The sequence below is a fragment of the Anarrhichthys ocellatus genome, unplaced genomic scaffold (genome assembly GCF_004355925.1).
Source record: "Anarrhichthys ocellatus isolate YVR2014 unplaced genomic scaffold, GSC_Weel_1.0 scaffold4, whole genome shotgun sequence".
Lineage (NCBI taxonomy): Eukaryota > Metazoa > Chordata > Actinopteri > Perciformes > Anarhichadidae > Anarrhichthys > Anarrhichthys ocellatus.
The window spans coordinates 1,733,001-1,753,067 of record NW_022280034.1 but is presented as its reverse complement, the minus strand read 5'-3'; the positions used below and the strand labels follow the sequence as shown (position 1 = coordinate 1,753,067).

The window sequence follows — 20,067 nt, the reverse complement described above, 5'->3', positions numbered from 1 at the left end:
ACATAGTACATTAGCCTACTATATGTTTTTATACACAGTAGTAAAACACTGAGATTATAACCCCAGAACATGGTAACGTTACTGATTTGTAATTTTGAAATATTTATCGTATAATAATAATAAAAAACGTTAAATAATGAACAGTTGCGTTTTAGTGACTCAATGAGTGAAGTTAGTGTCAACGGTTCAGTGCTGCTTCCGGTCCGTAGAGCCGTTGATATATCAATTAATAATGGGTCATTATTAAGAATTCTTACTCCAATAACACATTTTTCTTTAAGAATTTGTCACATTATAAACTTAAAAACAACGTTTGCCTCGATAGTTCACCACATAGATTATAAACTCGTCCGATACAAGCTGGCTGTAAACGTTAGCTAGCTAGCGCTTTTATTTTGACATGTTTATTTCACCGGAAGTCTCTTTTTTTTTTTGCGTGTTACTTGTAATTATAGCTCACTTGACTGTTCGTTATTCCGGTAAATATGTGAGGAGGCGATAAGAACCAACCAGAGGAGGAGCTTTCTTCGGAAGAGCTCTTATCGATGATTCACGGTGAGATGAGCGGAGGTGACCGAGCAGAGCGCACCATCGTGGGGGTGAACATGGTCTCACTGTGGCTGATGTGGGGTAAGTGTTCAATTATATCATAAATAGTTTTATTGTGAGAGTTTCCCGACATTAGAAAAGTTGAAGGATGTTTGAACAGGAAAAGGTTGTCGCTTATTATAATAACATTAATCATGTTGTTTGGGAAACTGCATAAAAAAAAGTATTTGTTGTTGTTTTAATGTTTTTTGGTTATTAACAACAATAAAACAAATGGACAGCTACACATTCTTAAGAGTGTAAATGTCCTCCACCTTAAAACGGGCGGAAATCACCATTATTATTCTAAGGAAAGCACCAGAGACTTTCTCATTATAAAACTATTTAAAAAATGTCTAATATATTCATTTTATTTCATTTAAACTCCATAAATATTGGAGTTTTAAAGGACACCTCTCGCCTTTTTAATTCTCTAAAACTTAGACGCATTAAATCAGGTTCCAGAGAAGCTGATATCCTGCAGGCCTCTCACTCTTTATCTAGTGGGTCCTGTGATGTTGTTGCTAAATTCCCTACAGGTGATAGTGTTGTTTTTATCTCTGGTGTTCTAATGATTTGATTTTATCCTTTTGTTTGATGCTGTTTTGATTCTACGGATAAGTTTTGAACTTTGTTTAATGTATTTCGTGCTCTATGAGTGTCTTCACTATTTTCTTTGTTAAGACAAATAAACCATATTAATAATAATAAAACAATTTACTTAAAGTCATTATTTTATAGATTATTGGTGTTATTCGTCATTTCAATGACATTCATACGATTTGAACCCTTTTCCAACTATTCCCATTGCTTCACGTTTATCCAGCGTTCACACCGTAGTTGTGTTTAGAGTTCAGCAATTTGGATTATTTCTGTTGATGCATTTGCTCCAAGTGTTCAGAATTGAGTGCGTAGTTCTAATTTTTGTGTGTAATCAATGTTTTTTGGGGTAATGTCAGCACAGACACAGGTTGTAATACTGAAATATATAAATATTGCGATACTTTAATCAGTGGAACATTAGAGATGGTGACTTTACAGAGATTTATTTAAACTGAAATCTTTAAGATTTCCACTGTAAGTAAAAGTAACAAAAGGCCGACCACACTGTAAAAATACTGAAAGTAACAGGTCTGAATTGTACTCAAGTAAAAGTACCGAAGTATTACCAGCTAAATGTATTTGAAGTATCAAATGTAAAGTACTCAGCATGCAGACTGGGCTCCAGTCAGAGTTACATTATGGAGCCTTCAAGCTCCTGAAAGACGATTTAAAAAGATAATAACAAGTTATTATCCTGAGCAAGAAGATTCAAATTGTGTTTTTAGGACTAGAGAAGTATTAAGTAGTATAAATTGGATATACTTAAGTAAAGTAAAAGTACATCAAAACTGTCCTTAAGTACTTTGCACCGCTGAAAAGAGGAAATATAAACAGGAAGTGTTAATTACATCTCGTCTGTCAAACAGATTGAAAGGCAGATTTAAGTTACTTCACATATTCAGTGTGAATGTTAAATAACGGTGTTTTGTTGCCGTGTGTAGTTTGTGTCGTGCAGACTTCGGGGATGTTGTCTCACGTGGAGAAGTACGAGGTGGTCACACCTCAGAGGCTTCAGGGGAGACCGAGGAGGAGCCTGCAGGACCACCAGGTGACCTCACCTGAGACATCACGTCAGGAATATGTGTGATCAGCTGCTAGAATGTGAACAATGTTCAAAATGTCACTTTAGTGCAGCTACAGAAGTGTGGACAGCAAAATGTCCGTAAAGATTATTCTGTCAGTGAATTATTATTATTACTGATTCATTACTGTGCATACAGGGTTGTACTGCTGCAGCTAGAAGTAGTTAGTAAAAAATACTTCCCTCTGAAATGTGATGTAGTATTAGCACAAAGTAGTATACAGGTGCAGAGTAAATGTACTTAAAATACTAAATAACTATATACAGCTTTATAACATTAAAATGCTACTTTCACATGTGAGCATAAGTAACAATAATTCATTATATATCATTTACAATAAAAGAGAGATTCTGCACTTTTACATTACTGTGGTTTTGCTGTATTTCTTTTACCCGAGTGGATGAGAGAACTTCTCCCTGAACTGCAAAATGATCTCATTTCTATTTTGATCAATAGTTGTTTTGTGACTGACGGACATTTTTCAAACAGCTTTATCCTGATGAGGTTCAGTACGAGTTGCTCATTGAAGGGAGGAAACACACAATTCACCTGGAGAAAAACAGGTTAACACCGTTTTTTAAATGAAACTTAAATTTAATCTTTAAAAATATATATATATCGCAATAGTATATATTTTATATTTTACAGGAATCTCATTGGGAGAGGCTTCACTGAAACACATTATTCAGAAGATGGAAAACGGGTGAGGACGTCTCCAAACGAGGTGAGACTTTGATTTCATTTACCTCTGAAGCTTTAAATGAAGACGCATGAACACACAGGTAACATGACATTTTAATAACGTCGTTGATAGTTTGGAAATAAGGTGTTTTTTCTCCATTGTTTGACATTTAATTAAAAAAAATATATGGATTCATTATAAAAGATAATCAAGAGATTTAAAGGTGCAGTGTGTAAGATCTGGGTGTTTTTTCCTGCACAGAAATTAATATTTAAAATGTCACATTATAGCAAATACACAGAAATATTTACATTTGTATCTGGAAACCTGAGTACTTTGTCCTCAAAGTTACATAATGAGAGAGTTTAAGTGAACCCAACGTGATAAAGATCAAACGCTCCTGATTGATTCATAAAGTCGTATAAAAACACAGAAAGCCTTTGAGAGTAAGCGAACACGCCGATGTCTTCAATGTGATGAGTGTGTTTCCGTGCAGGAGCACTGCTACTATCACGGCCACCTTGAAGGCACGGAGGACTCTTCAGTCAGCGTTGGGATTTGTTCAGGCATTAGGTAAGAACATTCAAACTTCCTTTTTGTAATTTTCCGCTTACATTATCTCCAGTAAGAGTTTCTCAGATATTTGTGAAATGTGTTGCTTCATGATATTTAGTAATCGGTTAGTTTTTGAAGTCTGCGTAAGTACGCTGTACCTGCACAATAACTGGATTTCTAGTCTTTTATTTTCCTTTTTATTGTCTTTAAATATTGTTCTGATGAATTTATTTTCCTTATTTAAGCCACTTTGAATCGTGTCTTTTAGAGTTGCCTTGCAGGAAGCTTGTAGGTATACAGAACAGATTGATCGATCTGTGTCGACACTCTGTGGAGAACTGAATAATTTCCATTCGTCTGTTCGATCATGTTTATTTTTTACAAATGAAGCGCTCGTCTTCTTGTTTCCTGTGCTTGCAGTGGCTTCGTGAGATCCCGGCAGCAGGTTTACTTGATCGAGCCTCTGGGACAGACTGATGACGGTGACCATGCAGTTTACAGACAGGAGAACCTGAAGATCAGAGACAGGCCCGGCTGTGGCTCCTCCCCCAACGCCACCACGCCGTACGACCAGGACCAGGACCAGGGCCCCCGGGTCGCTGGCATCTTCAGGTCCAGATCGTGGGTAGGTGACATGGGGACGGTTTTATGGTTTACGGTTTATCCATTCATGAACATCGTTGTGAACGTTGTATTTCTTTCTGTTTCCTTTTTTCCATCAGAAAACTAAACCCATCGCAGGTCCACAGAAGTTTGTGGAGCTGTTTGTGGTCGTGGACAATATTGAGGTAAATATTTAAATTCCGACAATTTGGCAGCAGGTAAAGTCAGGGACCTGGATCAGTAACGTCAAAATGATTGAGGTCCTCTCCATAAATCTTAAGATAGGTCGATAGCGTAGAAATGATTGTCATGTCAGCAGGTTGATGAATGAATCTGATCGTGTTGGTGTCTTCTCTTCTTCTAGTATCAGATGTATGGAAGCCAGACTAGATCCCGTGTTCTCGGAGCTATAAATCACGTTGACAAGGTAATGTTTGTTGTGGAAGCTCTTAACCAACAGCTCTCGGCACCTTCACTCCTGAGTAACGTCTCCTCCTCTGCCTGCAGCTGTATCGACCTCTGAACATCCGCGTCATGCTGGTGGGCTTGGAGATTTGGACGCAGAGAGACTACATTGACGTAGACATTAATTCGGAGACCACCCTGGACAATTTCCTCCTGTGGCGACAGGCCGATCTGCTGCAGAGGGAGAACCACGACAATGCCCAGTTTGTGACGTGAGGACCGGCCTTAGACGTCTGTGCAGATGCTGAACAAAGCGATGCTGCCGGTTTGACCTGATGTTTGACTGTTTTTCCCTCAACAGTGGCAAAGATTTTGACGGCGATACAGTCGGACTGGCGAATAAGTTCGCCATGTGCACTGGAAACTCAGGTGGAGTCAATCAGGTATTAAAAAAACCGACTTCCCTTGCATGAATCCTTTAACAACTGGAGATGAGGGGAGTTTACGGATACATTACAATAACATCCTGCTTAATTTAGGAAGTGCATTTCTCTTTCAGGATCATCATGACAACCCAATAGGCCTCGCCTCCACCATCGCTCATGAGATGGGACATAACTTCGGCTTGTCCCATGACGCTGCAGGTTGTCTGTGCGGTCCATCTTACAGCAGTGGGAACTGTGTGATGGCAGAGAAGCTCAGGTGAGGACCTTTAGGTCTGTCTTGCTGCAGCTTATATTTACTTTTGCAAGGTACAAAACAGTATCATATTTCAGCCAGAACATCATTTCAGTTTGTACATACACAATATGTGGCAAAAGCACAGTCTGCACACAAAGCCCTGTCCTTGGTTTGAGCCACTTCAGCTCCAATTCAGGGAAACCACCCGGCTACAGATGATGGAGTTCTTCCAGCAGTTTGTGTTCGTCTCTTTCCTGTTTCAACATTAAAATCCACGGTCCAAAAAGCCAGCTTCACATAGTAATGGTTTCCCGAGTTTGGTGTAGAAGAACTGCTCAGAGTCCTGACCTCAACCATCCAACACCTTCAGGGTGAACTGGACTGTGAGCCGGACATGATCACCAACATCAATGCTGGACCTCACCAAAGCCTCGGTTATACTTTCTGCAAGAACGTTCCCATGGACGTGAGCTGACTCTGGATCCTGACGAGGAAACGTTTGGATCTTTTGTACTCCGTGCGGGTTTCTCCTCGAAGCAAAGCGACATTCTCAAAGCTGCTCAAAGTTCTCCAGTTTCTCCGTCCACCCACGTCCGCGTGGTTAGAAAACGTTGGATGTACACAGACATGGCCAACGTGTGTCTCATGTGGCCGAATGGGAGCAAATCCCTGCAGCAGGTTCAACGTCTGGTGGAAAGACTGAAACCAGGAGAGTGGAGGCCGTCACAGCTGCAAATGAATGCCCATAGTTGTGTATGTACTGGTTTAAGCTCTATCTTAAATCAGAAATCTCTTTGCTCCTCTTCAGGACAGGAAATCAAGCGTTCCCGGGGTTCTTCAGCAGCTGCAGCGTGGAGCAGCTCGCTGAGTTCATGGAGCGAGCTCAGCCCAGCTGCTTGTTCAAACCCAGCTCCAGTCGGAGCATCGCCGCGGGCCCGAGCTGCGGCAACGCCCTGCTGGACCCTGGAGAGGAGTGTGACTGCGGCACTGTGGAGGTAAAACCTTGGAAAGTTTAATTATATCCTTCGGTGAGGAACGATACTATTTAGGATCTCTGTTTTAGCTGACTGGTGTGGTTTCCTGTGAGCTAATAAAAGGAGAATGAGGCACTTGTGATTCAGAGCATGCCAAGCTGGAGATTGGCTTCAAAAAAGAAAAATAGTTTTCCTGTTTGCTCACAGCAGAGAGACAACATTCTTGGCAGAGATGCTGCTTGTGTGGGAGATTTAAATCTGATCTGTTCTGAAAAACTGAAAAACTGAAAAACTATGTTTTTCTGTAGGAATGCAAGAACCCGTGTTGTGACGCCTCAACATGTCGCCTGACTGAAGGATCCCAGTGTGCTCATGGACAATGCTGTGACAACTGCCAGGTACTTCAGCTCCCATTAATGTAGCTCTTAAAGTGTGTAAGCGCGCTAGTATTTGCTAATTAGCACCCAAAGCACAGATGAGGCTGATGGGACGTCATTGATTTTGCAGGTATTTGGTCATAAACCAAAGTATTAGACGAATAAAAACTTTGAAAAGGTTTCGGGATTACCAAAGTTATGAGAATTTATCCAGAGGGGGGACTTGAATATGTCATATTTTATGGCAATCCATCCAATATTGGTTCACTCAGAACCGCAGATGTGAACCTCATGCTGGCACTAAAGGAAAGGTCAAGTCTTTAGAATTCATCCTCTGGGGATCATAAATGTCTAAACAAAGCTTTGTGCCAATCCATCCAGTAGAATCTGAGATATTTCAGTCTGGACCAAACATACAGACACACCCTGCGTCTGGCTAATAACTGAGGACATTAAAACAGCAGTTCCATAATAACAGGAAACAGAGGGCGATGTCCTGCTGTTTCCATGTTATGTACTTCACCACATCCTTCCTCAAATGACAGTTTCAAAGACTAGAAGTCATGCAATATGACATAGCTAATTACATATACTGTTTTATCCACAAAAATCACCTGAAATGTGCTTTAACCCACAGTTCAAACAGGCTGGAAGTGTGTGCAGAGAGTCAGCCGGGGACTGCGACCTGTCTGAGTACTGCACCGGAGCGTCGGAGGAGTGTCCCGAAGACGGCTTTGAGATGAACGGCAAACCCTGCTACGACCAGGCCCAGGGCTACTGCTACAACGGACAATGCCCCACACATGAGCAGCACTGCTGGAGGCTGTTTGGACCAGGTACCCTCCACACAAAGACACTGTTTCACTGTTTTCTCTTCAAAAGAGGAAGCCGAGCCTCCATGAGTCTGTTTCTAGTAGTCTCAGTAAATTTCACCGTCACATGGTGGAAACGTCTGTTTCTAAGAAAGGCCTCTTCAGTGTTGTGCAGTTGTATTATATAAAAGGACTACAGAAGGTTTGATGAATAGCACTCTCACAGAAATATAGCAGAGTCTCTACATCTACAGAAGACGTGAGTATTTAAAAAGACAATTTTAATCCATCTCTTGTGCTTGAACCCATACTATCTGACAGTATCATATATGGAGATGTCCTCCAGTTTTGGTATCGGGCACATTTTTATTGGTTTAAAATAACGCTGATAAAAATCGAATCTTTTCTCTACTGTACTTTGTCACCTCCGGCTGCTGGTGTCGCTGCACTGCTCTGCTGCATCACATTCAATCTCTACACTTGGGCTATCCTGAATCATTTCCATACAGTACAAGTATCTATATGTTGTGTGTTTATTAATATTTAAGGTGTTGCGTGTCCCAATTGCACCAAATTCGACAAAGCCCTCCCGGGGTTCCCAATAAAACACCCACCAAGTATGAAGCAGATCGGATGAACGTTTCTCGAGATACGCGAAGAACACACAGATTCTTTGCTTTGGTTCTTCAGTTCGATTCTGTATCCGCTCAGCAAACCCAAGACTCCTCGTCTGTACGCTGCACCGCTCCGTGTAACGGAAATATTCTGGATGTCTTGTGCATCATTTTATACACATTTCCCCGAAAAATATACTGACTTAAGTCAAATTTGTGACTCAGAGAGTTGATGTTGACTTTGTATGTTTTGTCTGGATTTTTTTGTCAGGGGTACAACTTTATCTTCTCTTACTTTTCATCTATTTTTTCCTGAATACGCCATAATTCAAAAGGTTAACTATGAATATCTTTTCTCCTCAGGGGCCAAAGTGGGATCAAACGTGTGTTTCAACCTGAACAGGCGGGGCGAAGAAGGCGCTAACTGTGGGAGGAACAAATTGGGCTACATCCCCTGCGCTGCACCGTACGTATCATCGTAGTCTGGCTCGCTTTCTGTCCAAAAGTTTATCACAAAAATAAGCACATAAAATAAGCCAGCACCAGCACTGAAAAGTAGCAAAAGAACACATGAAATGTTGTATGTTTGAAGCTAGTTTTTGATCAATTTGTCCTTTTTGTTTTGCAGGAATCTTAAGTGTGGATCTATGTTTTGTGGAGGAGGGGGCGAGTCCATCACAGGTAAAAGGGCAGCGTACACCGTGTACAGCATCGAATGTAAACTGGCTGTGGACGACGATAAGACCAGAAACATGGACATGGTGCCCAACGGAACCAGATGTGGACCCAACAAGGTTAGAGCGGGGAGACACGTTACGCCTTCGTTATGTTACTGCTGTTGGACGTTTTGCTCAGAATCAAACATTTGTTCGCAGGTTTGCCTCGGCAGCAGATGTGTGGATCTGTCTGTTTACGGGAAAAAGGGCGATTGTGAAAAGAAATGCAACAACAATGGGGTGAGTTGTTTTTTCCAGGGTTTAAAAAATGTCGTGCAGCTGTTTTGAATCTGACAAAAGTTGTTCTGGACTCGGCTGTTTAGATGAATGTTGTTGCGTTTGATCCTCAGGTGTGTAATCACAAGAAAGAGTGCCACTGTCATCCTGGCTGGGCTCCACCGTACTGTGAGATCCAGTATGCAGATTTACCTCAAGGTACAGGACCTCACGACAGCACACTGTGTGGTCTGTTCAGACCGTCAGCTCTCAGTGAGCAGCACTCACACAAACACAGGTCACACCTGATGAGTCATTCCTCCAGTAAGAAACATGAATGATTCATTATGAGCTCCTACTTCTTCCAGCATCGACCTAATCAAGTTTTCCTGATGCTGGAGATCTAAAAACCTTTTATCTTAATCCCCAGACTATCAACTTATAAACCGATAGAACATCAGTAGTGGCCTTTCACGTGAGATATGACAGTTTGCTCAGTGATTGTGCAACTATTCGGTCGTCACAGTAAACAGCTAAAACTGCTAAAAAAGAAGGAAGAAGAGACACTTTGCGGGCAGAAGTTTTGAAATACTTTGGTACACGGTGTACAACACTTTCCTCACCGCCTGCAGATCAGAGTGGTATAATAGCTGGAGTGTGTGCGGCCGTCTCCATCCTCCTGCTGATCGCTGCAGTGACTGCAGGACTGCTGTGCTGCAAGAAGGACAACATGGACAACTACACCTCCAAAAGGTGGCCGGATGCATCCCCTCATATTCGTCTCCTTTGTGTTCGTCTCAGACTTCACCAGCTGAATATACGTTTCCTTCTTTTCACAGGAAAGTGCACTCGGCTCCAGACCGGCTGAACCCCATGTTTCAGGAGCAAAGTGTGAAAGACAGACCTCAGATCAGTCCGCCCACCTTCATGGAGTCGACAGCAACACAAGCCTGCGCTCCTCCGATCGTCACCGTGAGTCCCAGCAGAGCTGCTCCTCAGGTACAGACGGCATGCATCACGTATTCACAGATGACGCGATTAAAATGCAAATAACAGACACTCATGAACCGCTTTCTTCTTCCAGCCACCGAAGAAACTCTCCTCAGCGCCGCAAACTGAGCCGGTAAGCTTTAAACTAAAACAACTTGCAACGTGATCAGTCGCTGCATAATGCAGACTGAGGATCGCATTCAGAGTCGGCGACTTTAGTCTGCTGAAGTTCAGAGACTTTGATAAAACATGGAGATAAATATCTGTACTCAGACACGTGGTGAGCAACTGGTCAGAAAGGGAAGGTCTGTGGTTTGATTACTGTAAACAAATCCCACGAAACGACCAAAACCGACAATGTGTCGCTCAGTACAACATTCATTTTAACGCAGCACATCACAAATATGTAGTTTAATTTTTAAAAAGTCTGAATAATTTCCAAAAACAGCTGCTAACTGTAGTTTTTATTACAGTAAACAGGAGTAAATAGTGCATTTGTTTTGGGGCTATTTTCAGCGGTGGATGAATCCACATGTGGTGCTCTAGTTGGTGTTTATATGTGTGCTTGAGTCAGAATAAACTAGTGTGTTGGTGGTGATGAAGGAGCGACAGTGAGGCTCATTGATGTGTTTTTAATGGACATCAATGGCGATCACTGTACGCCAAAACAACCAGATTCAAAAACAGATTCTCCCTTCAGACCGTCACTCTGGTGTCAAAAACCCTCCAACAACAGTTTAGCCACTGCTGCTATTGAAGACGATCATTTGACACTTTCTGATGCACAATTAGTTTGCTGGTGAACACGTCATCTCAAGAACGCCCGGAGGGAACTTCTTTAAACTTGGCACAAATGTCCACCAGGAGCTCAAGGACGAACGGATTAGATTGTTTGTGGTCAAAAGTCAGTGTGACCTCACAAAACATGTTTATTGGCCATAACTCAAGAACTGATACGCTAATTATGAAAATTTCACACAAATGTCTAAAAGGATAAAATGAAGTGATGACATTTTGGACAAACATGAATGTAAACTGTGACTTCATTGGTTGGTGGAGGGATACATAATCCTAGTTTAATAAGTCCCACACTTTATTTACAGTAGAGACATATTTACATGCACACACTGTACGTACTCATACAGTCCATGGACATACACGCAGTATTTACTTATAGAACGCTTTTTATTTATAGACATTTATTTAAAAAATGTTGTTGGTCATTGGTGCTTAATATAAATATATATTATATATACATATGTATGTATGTGCTCGCATACTTGGGCCAATAGATATGATTGTGAGGGTCAGAGGAAGAATGATACACACACACTACTTTTATACATTCCCTGTTGGTTTTGGTCTTTTCATGAGATTTGTTAATAAGTAATATATAGAATACCACCAGACTCTGAATACAACTATGATTAAACACAAATATCTTCTTCTTCTTCACCAGACAAAACCTGTACCTCCATCTAAACCGTTACCTCCTCTGAGTAAAGCTCAGGTGAGTCACTTCTGCTGCTCTCACTGCTCAGCGGTGAAGCTGACCAATCAACAGTTCTGATGATCGATTCATAATTTAAATAAGTTTGTGAAGCAAAAGAGAAGCCAAACATTTGTCGGCTCCAGCGTCTTCATCAGTTGAGACAGTTTCTTGTGCTGCTGCAACATGTTTTCTGTCATGACTCAAAGCCACCACATTAATTCACAAGTAGCAACGTGATATTTATAACAGTGCCTAAAATGCATCTTTTGTTTTCCAGTGTATTGCAGCCAAACCTCCTCCTCCTCCCATCCCTCCGGTCAAACCCAGCCCTCCTCGGCTCCCAGCGAAGCCACGATTTCACAGACCCACGTGAACGTCTCACTGAAAGAATCGTGTTTCACATCCAGCGTGTGGTTACACATTTAGAAAGAGAGCGATCAAAGAGTCTGGAGAAGTTGACTCTTTGTCTTAAAGATGGCTGACTGAGAATGTCTCCGATGACAAACAGCTTCACAGCAGCTGTGGGAAAAACACTTTTGAAGTTGTCTCATGACAGCGTGAGCAGAGTGGTGCTCACATGAAAATAGTACTTTTTAAATGTTTATTTAATGTCTGTGCAAGGGACCGTATGAAAATGATTAGTGTGTGAAGGGTTGTGTGTTATTCTAAGAAGCATTTTCTAATCTGAGAAAACAGAGAGGCTGGAACGTCTGGGATGTCATGATCATTAATGTGACGTTTGGTTTGTAGCTCTGTTTTTGGTCTCCACCACCAAATATCTGGTTTTTTTTAGCTGCTACATGCTCCGCTATGCTCACCAGCTAGACTAACTAAGTCTGTCTGCTGTTTGCTGCTCAGCAGGTAGAGTACGGCAGCTTTTTAGAGCTTTTTCCTCTGAAAACGAGGCGATGAGAGAAACAGAATAAACTATGAGCTGAAACTCACGATAAAGCTCCGAAAAGATCTCGGTTCATCACGACCAGAGACACCTTTCACGTAGTCATTTCATACATTGATAATATACAAATATTGATTAAAGCTAGGGCCGGGTATCGCTACTACGAGACAACCCAGTACCAAGTAGTATCAACATTTCTCAAATCAAACGATACCTGTAATCCATTATTGCTAGCAGCGCAAACGATTGCAACAGTGCTGACGAAGCAGGAACCCTTTTTCTCCAATATAATAGTTAAATAAAGCTGAGCAGAGCCTCAGTTGTCCTCCACACACACTATTCGTTTCCATACAGTCCCTAAGCTGTGTCCAAAGCCAGTCTGTGCCTACAAGGTTCATTTTGTACCGCTTTTTTTGCACTGTACTTGAAAACCTACGAATGGTACTCACAGTATTCAGATTACTACTAGTAATAGTTTACTGTGGTTCAGCTTCTGGTCTCGAGGGGAGGTGTGTGACGGAGCCTCGAGGAACAAGTAGTTGTTGTTGTTGTTTTACTGCACTTTTATGTTTCTAAGGCAGCAGTCACTGGTTCATAGCTTGGTGGTTAAACCAGCAGGATATCACCGAATGGTCTGAAAACTTGAGTTTGGAGCGATAATATTTTGTTAATCCGTCGCGACTGAATGAATGTAAAAAGTAAATGAATTCCCACGAGAGGCCTCTGCAACAAATATAGTGCACTTCATTACAAAAGTATGTTGCATTGGTATCTGCTGTTTTTTCTTCAGAAATGTATTTATGTGAATTGCAAAATCATTAAAAGTTTCATTTTTCTCAATAAAGCCCGTTGTGTTTACTTCTCTGTAACATATTTATTAACCTACCGAGAAATGTTCTATTGTGCTTCCCAGCAAAACACATCAGTTACCAGTTCATCGGTATTCCCTGGTCTCTGGTGGGACGCTAAAGGAAACGGGTCAGAGTGAGTCAGACGTGGAGCTCCCATCATCTGGGTTTCCTGCTCCAGTCGGACACAAAGGATGATGGGATTTGGTTGTTTCCACTTTAACACAGACTCAAGAGTTCTCATGGGGAAAAAAAAACAAGAAATTTCAAGGAAAGTTAGCAGTAAGAGTCTGCATTCATGTTCCCCAGAGGATGCATCCTACTGGCTTTTTCCTCCAGCGCCACAGTGAGATTCACATTTGTAGATTTTTGGGTAAAATGTCTCCACAACTATTGGATGGATCGCCATGAAATGTTGGCTCAGATAGGATGAACTGGAATTACTTTTCTGGCGACATCATCAGGTCAAATACTTTAATTTATCCAATAAAAAATACGTCCAGCATGAATAACATCCCCATCAGCTCTGCTGTTTGAGTAAAGCCTCACACAGAGCGACTAGACTCTGGTCTTCACACTACGAGCGACAAAAGCATCGAAACAGCGACGCGTTGCTACATTTCCACCGAGTCGACATGAAGTGTTTCTCAAGCGCTCCTCGTCTTAGTCACGTCGTTATCAGCGCTGACAACAAGATAACGGAATTTTCTTCAGATAGGAACAGAACAGGGTGAAACAAAAACATGATTTGTTGGACGATTGTCATTTGGATCGTGGTAACAGTACTATTATACTACTATACAGAACTAGTACTGTAGTGAGTACTAACAGTACTCACTACAGCCATGTAGCCATTTAGTGTTGATAACTTGGCAACTTTCTCGCTAGATTTAGCAACTTTTTTTTAGTTACTTTAATTGGATAAGAGTCGGCAACACCGGGCTGGATGTATCGGTTGGATGACATTTTTAGAATCCAGCGTACTTTTGCTGGTTTTCTCCAGATTACCAACCTTACCTCGGTGTGAACGCAGCATCAGTCAAACATAAAAACATCTCAGTACATTTCTTTGCGCGGACCGTTTTAGCACGTTTTTACGGGCTGTTTTGATTGACTCTCACAGCTCTCATCAGCAGCACGGCCACAAATATATTACAGATACATTGTTAGTTTTACTCCATTCCAGACTCAGTCAAGTTCAGACATGTGATACATACAACACGACAAGAGGCTGAATCCTCAGCAGGGACCAGATCTTACTCTCTCCTGGTTTCAGTCTTTCCACCAGATGTGTAAACCTGCTGCAGGGATTTTGTTCCCCTGCTGCTGGAGATCAGGTCTCAGTTCCTCCTATCTCTATGCGTGCTGTGATCTTTTGCTCACATTACATACTGTTTTACAAGCTGCTCACAAAAAGCAAGCATGACAACTCTGAAACCTATCGAGTCTCTTTACAAACAGACTGTGTCTTACAACACGTAGCAAGTCTTAAACCGCCTCATTATTGAGTTAAGAGGATAACCTTTAACCATTGTGAGTAATCAGACTACCTCATCTCTGACACGACCGTTACATACTCTCATTGTTCTTACCAAATGTATTGTATTGTACAGTGTTGTACTATAGTGTTTGCTGTTGCATTGCACTGATATTCGTCTCCTACAGATGAGAATTAGCTCTCTAGCTAACTCTTGCACATGTACATTGAGGTGGAAACTGAAATGTTGATAAATGTGCTCTGTCCCTGGCGAATGAATAAATACATTTAAAAAAAAAAAAAAAAAAAAAGATGGTGGATGGTTGAGGTCACACCAAACTTGGAAAAACATTGATGGAGCCGACTTTGTGCACAAGTTGAAAGAACAAATACACAGCAACCGTTTCTCTTTGTTAGACCCAACGAAGAGTAAATCCCTCATCACACTAATCCCAGACGTCTAAATTGAAGTGTAAAGTAGACGGGAGGGAGGAGGGAGGAGGGGGTTGAGGAATGCGGGCCGTGTTTTCTCTCTGATTCACTTCATGATTCAGCTCATAAAACACTGTTTACAGAGAGTGAGGCTCGTTCTCTGCTTGTTGCTCACTCACATCTCACTGGAGATAATGCGCGATGACGACATCCTCAAAGGGGGTCTGAGCATTTAGTCAAACAAGGAGCCGTCTGTGTGTTTGAACTCCAGCTTCAGAATAATCCACGAGAACAAGAGAAGAAGGTGAAACCACGACAGGTCTGTGTGGTTTCAGGGTTTCTGGCTGCGACTCGCGGCTCACATTCGGTGATAAATCACTTTAAATGTCGAACACACAGAACATCACTGACAAGCTCGTTCATATGTCTGCAACAAAGTCATCAAACACTGCTTACGAATCACTTCCACATGTTGTAGAAAATACTTAAAAGTGCTCAAGAGAAGGAAGGAAGGAAGGAAGACAGACTGTGACTCACTGTTAGTCACTCGCTTTGAAGGCTGAGGAACTGGACATTCTCTCTCTGGTTACATGCTTGAGTCACATTATCTCCATTGTTCTGTTTAAACCAGGACAAACTCAAACTGTACTTTTACAAGTTGAACTTGAACAGATCGTGACGTCTTTCTTAAAAGAAAACAAAGAAACTTGTGAACAATTCAACTCCATAAAGTTCCTGCTCTCTGAGAACAGTTGATTTCAAAGACAAAGTATTCTTTACTTGAGTAAAAGTACCACTGACAGTGTAGAAATACTCTGTTACAAGAAAAGTCCTGCGTTCAAGATCGTACTAAAGTACAAAAGTATTAGCATTAAAATATACCTGAAGTACCAAAATATTCTGCATGAGGTACTCTTCATGCAGAATATTACTGGATTATAATTGTTGGTGTTCATCACATTATTTATATATTGGTGGCTCAACCTACAATAACATCACAATTTACTAGTTTTATTTTATATAAATAATCTAATAAAAGTAATTTAAGTCATCAAATAAATATAGGAGAAATAAAGATAATACTTCCTTCTGAGATGCAGCAGAGAAGAGGTATAAACAAACATATTTAATTTATTTATGCTCCGAGGTGCTGTTAGCTCAATGCTAACATGCTAACTTTTCACGATGCTCACCCTCTTAGCTAGCATATTAGCATGCTAACAATTTGTTACAAATGTTGAGAGGTAAAACTTCAGGGATCACGAAAGTTACTAGAATTCATTCTAAAGGTTAAATATGAATCGAAGAGTGAGTCATGCCAAAGTCATTTTATTTTATTACCAGGTAAACATTTGATCTTTATACAGAGACGTTCTTTACAAATTAAACATTCAGAGACAGATTCAAACCATCAGACGGAAACAAATACTTAAATGGAAAGAAAACCGACAATTCGAGTTACTTAAATACAAAAGAAATAAACTTTTCATTGCACTAGAACTTCATAAATACAACTCGGAGGCCCAACGTTAACCTGAACCTGCAGTACATTCAACCGCTCACTGGTTTCCAATCACTCTCATTGATTTCACTGAAGACGCCGACTGTGCTGCGAGTGCGACGCCACGTTCATGTCATAGACGGAAGACTTAAACGACTAGCGCTGCAGAGATCAGCCGATTAATCGACTGATTGTACGGAGACCGTTTTCTGAACTGATCGTTTCTTTGGGTTTCAGACTGTTGGATAAATTAAGTTATTTGAATTTATGCGGATTATTAAACAAACTATTTTATACACCGAATAATCCAGATCACCAGAAAGTCATTGGAGAGTTCCGGTCCCGTTGAATGACTATAAATCAATTAATCAGCTGATTAATAACTGGATCAATTGATTCATCGTTTGTCAGATGTCACAAAATAGTGAAATATGCCGTTAATAATTTCTCACATGTTGCTCGTTCAGCCGCTCTCTCTCTGTCAAATGTCGGTTTTCTGGACTTCTGGACTCCGTCGTCCCCACGGCATTGAGGTCTTGGACTGTGGTTCCCTCATGTGACGCCTACTACTGGGCTGACTTTAGTGACGAGCGGACCAAAGAAGAACCCGACACATTCTGGAGTGGATCCAGATCACGCGGCGGGTACCTGAACTATTGTTCTCTCGTTATGGTTCTTCTAGCTCCATCATGTTTTCTACATCCTGTTAACTGGCGCTCTTTGAACGACTTCTTCTTCTTCTGTGGTGGTTTGACGACACCTGACTGGAGCCGTTTAGCTCCTAATAGTCACATGACAGCAGTGGATGGAAACGTTCCATCTTCTGCAGATGTTCTGAACGTAAACAAACAGTTTGAACCTTTTATGACATGAACGCAGCACGAACAGAACCTCTTAGTATCAGACAATAATAAAAGAGATGTACACTGTAGACGTAGAAACGTGATGACCAGCCACGTCTGTCACTTATATCATGACTAAAGACCCCTATGATACATAGAACACGTTAATAAACTAATCAAAAGAACATGGACATAGAATCTAAACCCCAGACTGTGTAGAGTGAAACATATCAAACCGATTATGAGTGATAAGAACAGTTAAACTGTAAATCTGAATATCCTGCAGCCTGTCTCTACAGAGAGGATACATGGTAGTATCAAAGTGCTGTTTGCTTGACTGTAATTTCCTCCTCACCCCCCCCCACAACCCCAACCACTTCCTGTGTTTCCTCGTACGTCACACGGCTGAACTTGTTCCCATGTTTCGGTCTCTTTACCTCAAGCCCTCCGATCTGGTGCTACACTTTTTGCTATATATGTTTTTTTGCAACTACGGTAATAATGAATATCCTCAGATGTTATGGATTATTATGATCTATATTGTGCAGAAAGTAAAAACAGAAAGTAGAGTGACACAGCTTCTTTGTAAAAACAAGACTATTCCTCAAACTGCCCCCCGTGTGAGACGTAGGAGAGGACAGACGCCGTGTTAAGAGTCCGTGTTGACTGATCAGAGTCTTTATGTGACGGCGGCTCACAGGCGTTAGTGTTAGTCGGAGCGCAGGCGGCGATGGAAGGACGCTCAGGCATTTCTCTTTTTTAACTTTGTTGTTAAGGTTTCGTATTTGGTCCAGCTCCAGTCTTGGTCCTTGAAAGAGGAAAACCACCAGATTAACAGAACAATATCTCTAAATATCATCATAAACTAAAACAAATCATTTGTTATGTGCATGAATTGCTGCTTTTCCCCTTTTAGTGCGATTTTTAATAAAATATATATATATATATATATATATATATATATATAAAATTGAAAGAATTTTTTTCATCAAGAACTAGTTATTTGGTGCTCCGTTACACCACTGAACTAATATTTAATAACCATTTTGAAAACGTCTTCCTGCTTCTTGTCTGGTGATCTTAACTTTATCATTAATGCTAATTTATAAAATGTGTATTTAAACGTCTATCATCACAAACAAAACGTTACAAAACCTGAAACAATGTGCAAAACATTATGAAAACGTAACTTTCCCCTCACTGATACGACTTTATTTACACTTTAACCGCGCAGAAACTGAACAAATCATTTCAAACTTCAGTGTTTCTGCCTTCAGGTAATTGAGTCGCGGTGTGGAGACGTTCAGATTGAAAGTTGGACGAGCGATGGTTGGATGTAAATGTAACGGCGCTGCATTAAAAAACTCCAGGATCACAACACAAGGGAACTCACCACGATGCTCTTGGCCTGTTCGTCAGTCGCTTCCTGCATCAGGCTGGTCAGCTGACTGAGGTACTTCTCGTTCTCCTGCAGCAGACGTGGTGCAGCGTCACTGAAACACATACACACACACACACACACACACACACACACACACACACACTAGTCACCACTGCATCACATGAGACCTCCATCACATGTACAATGGTCTCAGTATTTCACCGGCTACAGCACAAGACACACTGACCTACAAAACCCTGCACAGCAGCGTGAACACATCGTAACGACGGACACGCCTCTATTGAAATATTCACAACACATTGAGTATTTAAGCACGTGGCTTTTTACGTGTTTTACGAACAACAAAACTAAACAAATGAAGGTGAATGGATGTGATCAGGACTTCTTTTAGAACACCGATCAGCAGAAACATCTGTGCATCTAAATTAAAGTACAAATCAAGTATAATAGAGGAGAGGAGGTCACGTGATCCACCAGCGTTTAGCAGAGACATATTTCCCTCAGGACTTGGTGGAGACCAAACACAGAGCTAAAAGGAGATTCAATATTAGGGTTAGAAACAGGAATCTAAGGGAAAGCTCGCTTATTCCTCTGAACCCCAAACTAAAACAGTAAAAAATGTAAAGTTCAATATCTACAGCAGTCGGAGCCTCCTTTCTTTCCCCCAACCTTGTTCACACTTGTGGCAACTTGTTGCATAAATAGATTCCATCATTTGTAAAATAAACAATCAAAGAAATTCTTGTCTTTTTTGTGATTTATGGCATTGAAACTCTTCTTCTAGCCATGGTTGTGATGTTTCCATAGAGGTGCAGGATTTATATACTGCAGTAAATATCAAGGCTACAGAGAGGAGCAAAAAACGCACCGACACTTCTTGAGGTTCAGAGGGTTGAGAGATAAAATGTCAGTGTTGGGTGTTTACAGCTGGTTTCTGCTGCCCCCAAGTGGACAAAGGTCGGTATTACTGACTGAAGGTATGGACTTGAAAGCGGGTGAACATTTACACAATCAACTATTTTGTGTTCTCTGCTTATACCGATATTAGATCAGTTTGTTTTCACACAGTTCAACATGAAAAAGGTCAAAGGGGTTCACGAGTCACATGATTCATCTGGATGGGTTACCTGTCATTGGGCCCAGGTAGGGAGGTGAGGGGATGTGGGGAGCTGACTGGCTGAGCCGACTGGGACCACTGAGACACCTGCAGCAGGTTGGACGACTCGGGACTCGCTGCTATCGAGTTTCGGGTCAAGTTTTGAGCCTAGAGGAGACGG

The 20,067-nt window shown here is 41.3% G+C and overlaps 2 protein-coding genes across 2 annotated transcripts in view; one reads left to right on the top strand and one right to left on the bottom strand.

Moving 5' to 3' along the window:
• Positions 1 to 527: 527 nt before the first annotated feature.
• Positions 528 to 13,128, top strand: LOC116381645 (disintegrin and metalloproteinase domain-containing protein 8-like). Its single transcript, XM_031843943.1, has 23 exons — positions 528 to 630; positions 2,133 to 2,239; positions 2,763 to 2,836; positions 2,922 to 2,997; positions 3,452 to 3,528; positions 3,931 to 4,135; positions 4,233 to 4,298; positions 4,478 to 4,540; positions 4,621 to 4,790; positions 4,880 to 4,961; positions 5,078 to 5,220; positions 6,008 to 6,194; positions 6,482 to 6,571; positions 7,188 to 7,386; positions 8,340 to 8,442; positions 8,605 to 8,770; positions 8,852 to 8,932; positions 9,043 to 9,127; positions 9,541 to 9,661; positions 9,748 to 9,907; positions 9,993 to 10,031; positions 11,358 to 11,408; positions 11,668 to 13,128. The coding sequence occupies exons 1-23, from the start codon at positions 546 to 548 to the stop codon at positions 11,761 to 11,763; spliced, it is 2,526 nt and encodes an 841-aa protein (XP_031699803.1). The 5' UTR covers positions 528 to 545; the 3' UTR covers positions 11,764 to 13,128.
• A 3,229-nt stretch (positions 13,129 to 16,357) lies between these two features.
• LOC116381604 (inhibitor of nuclear factor kappa-B kinase subunit alpha-like) overlaps positions 16,358 to 20,067 on the bottom strand; it is a 14,407-nt gene continuing 10,697 nt past the window's right edge. The window contains exons 20-22 of the mRNA XM_031843888.1: positions 19,918 to 20,054; positions 18,782 to 18,881; positions 16,358 to 18,196 (exon numbers count right to left, since the gene is read on the bottom strand). Coding sequence (XP_031699748.1) covers positions 18,131 to 18,196; positions 18,782 to 18,881; positions 19,918 to 20,054 — 303 coding nt within the window. The 3' untranslated portion in view covers positions 16,358 to 18,130. The remainder of the gene's footprint in view (positions 18,197 to 18,781; positions 18,882 to 19,917; positions 20,055 to 20,067) is intronic.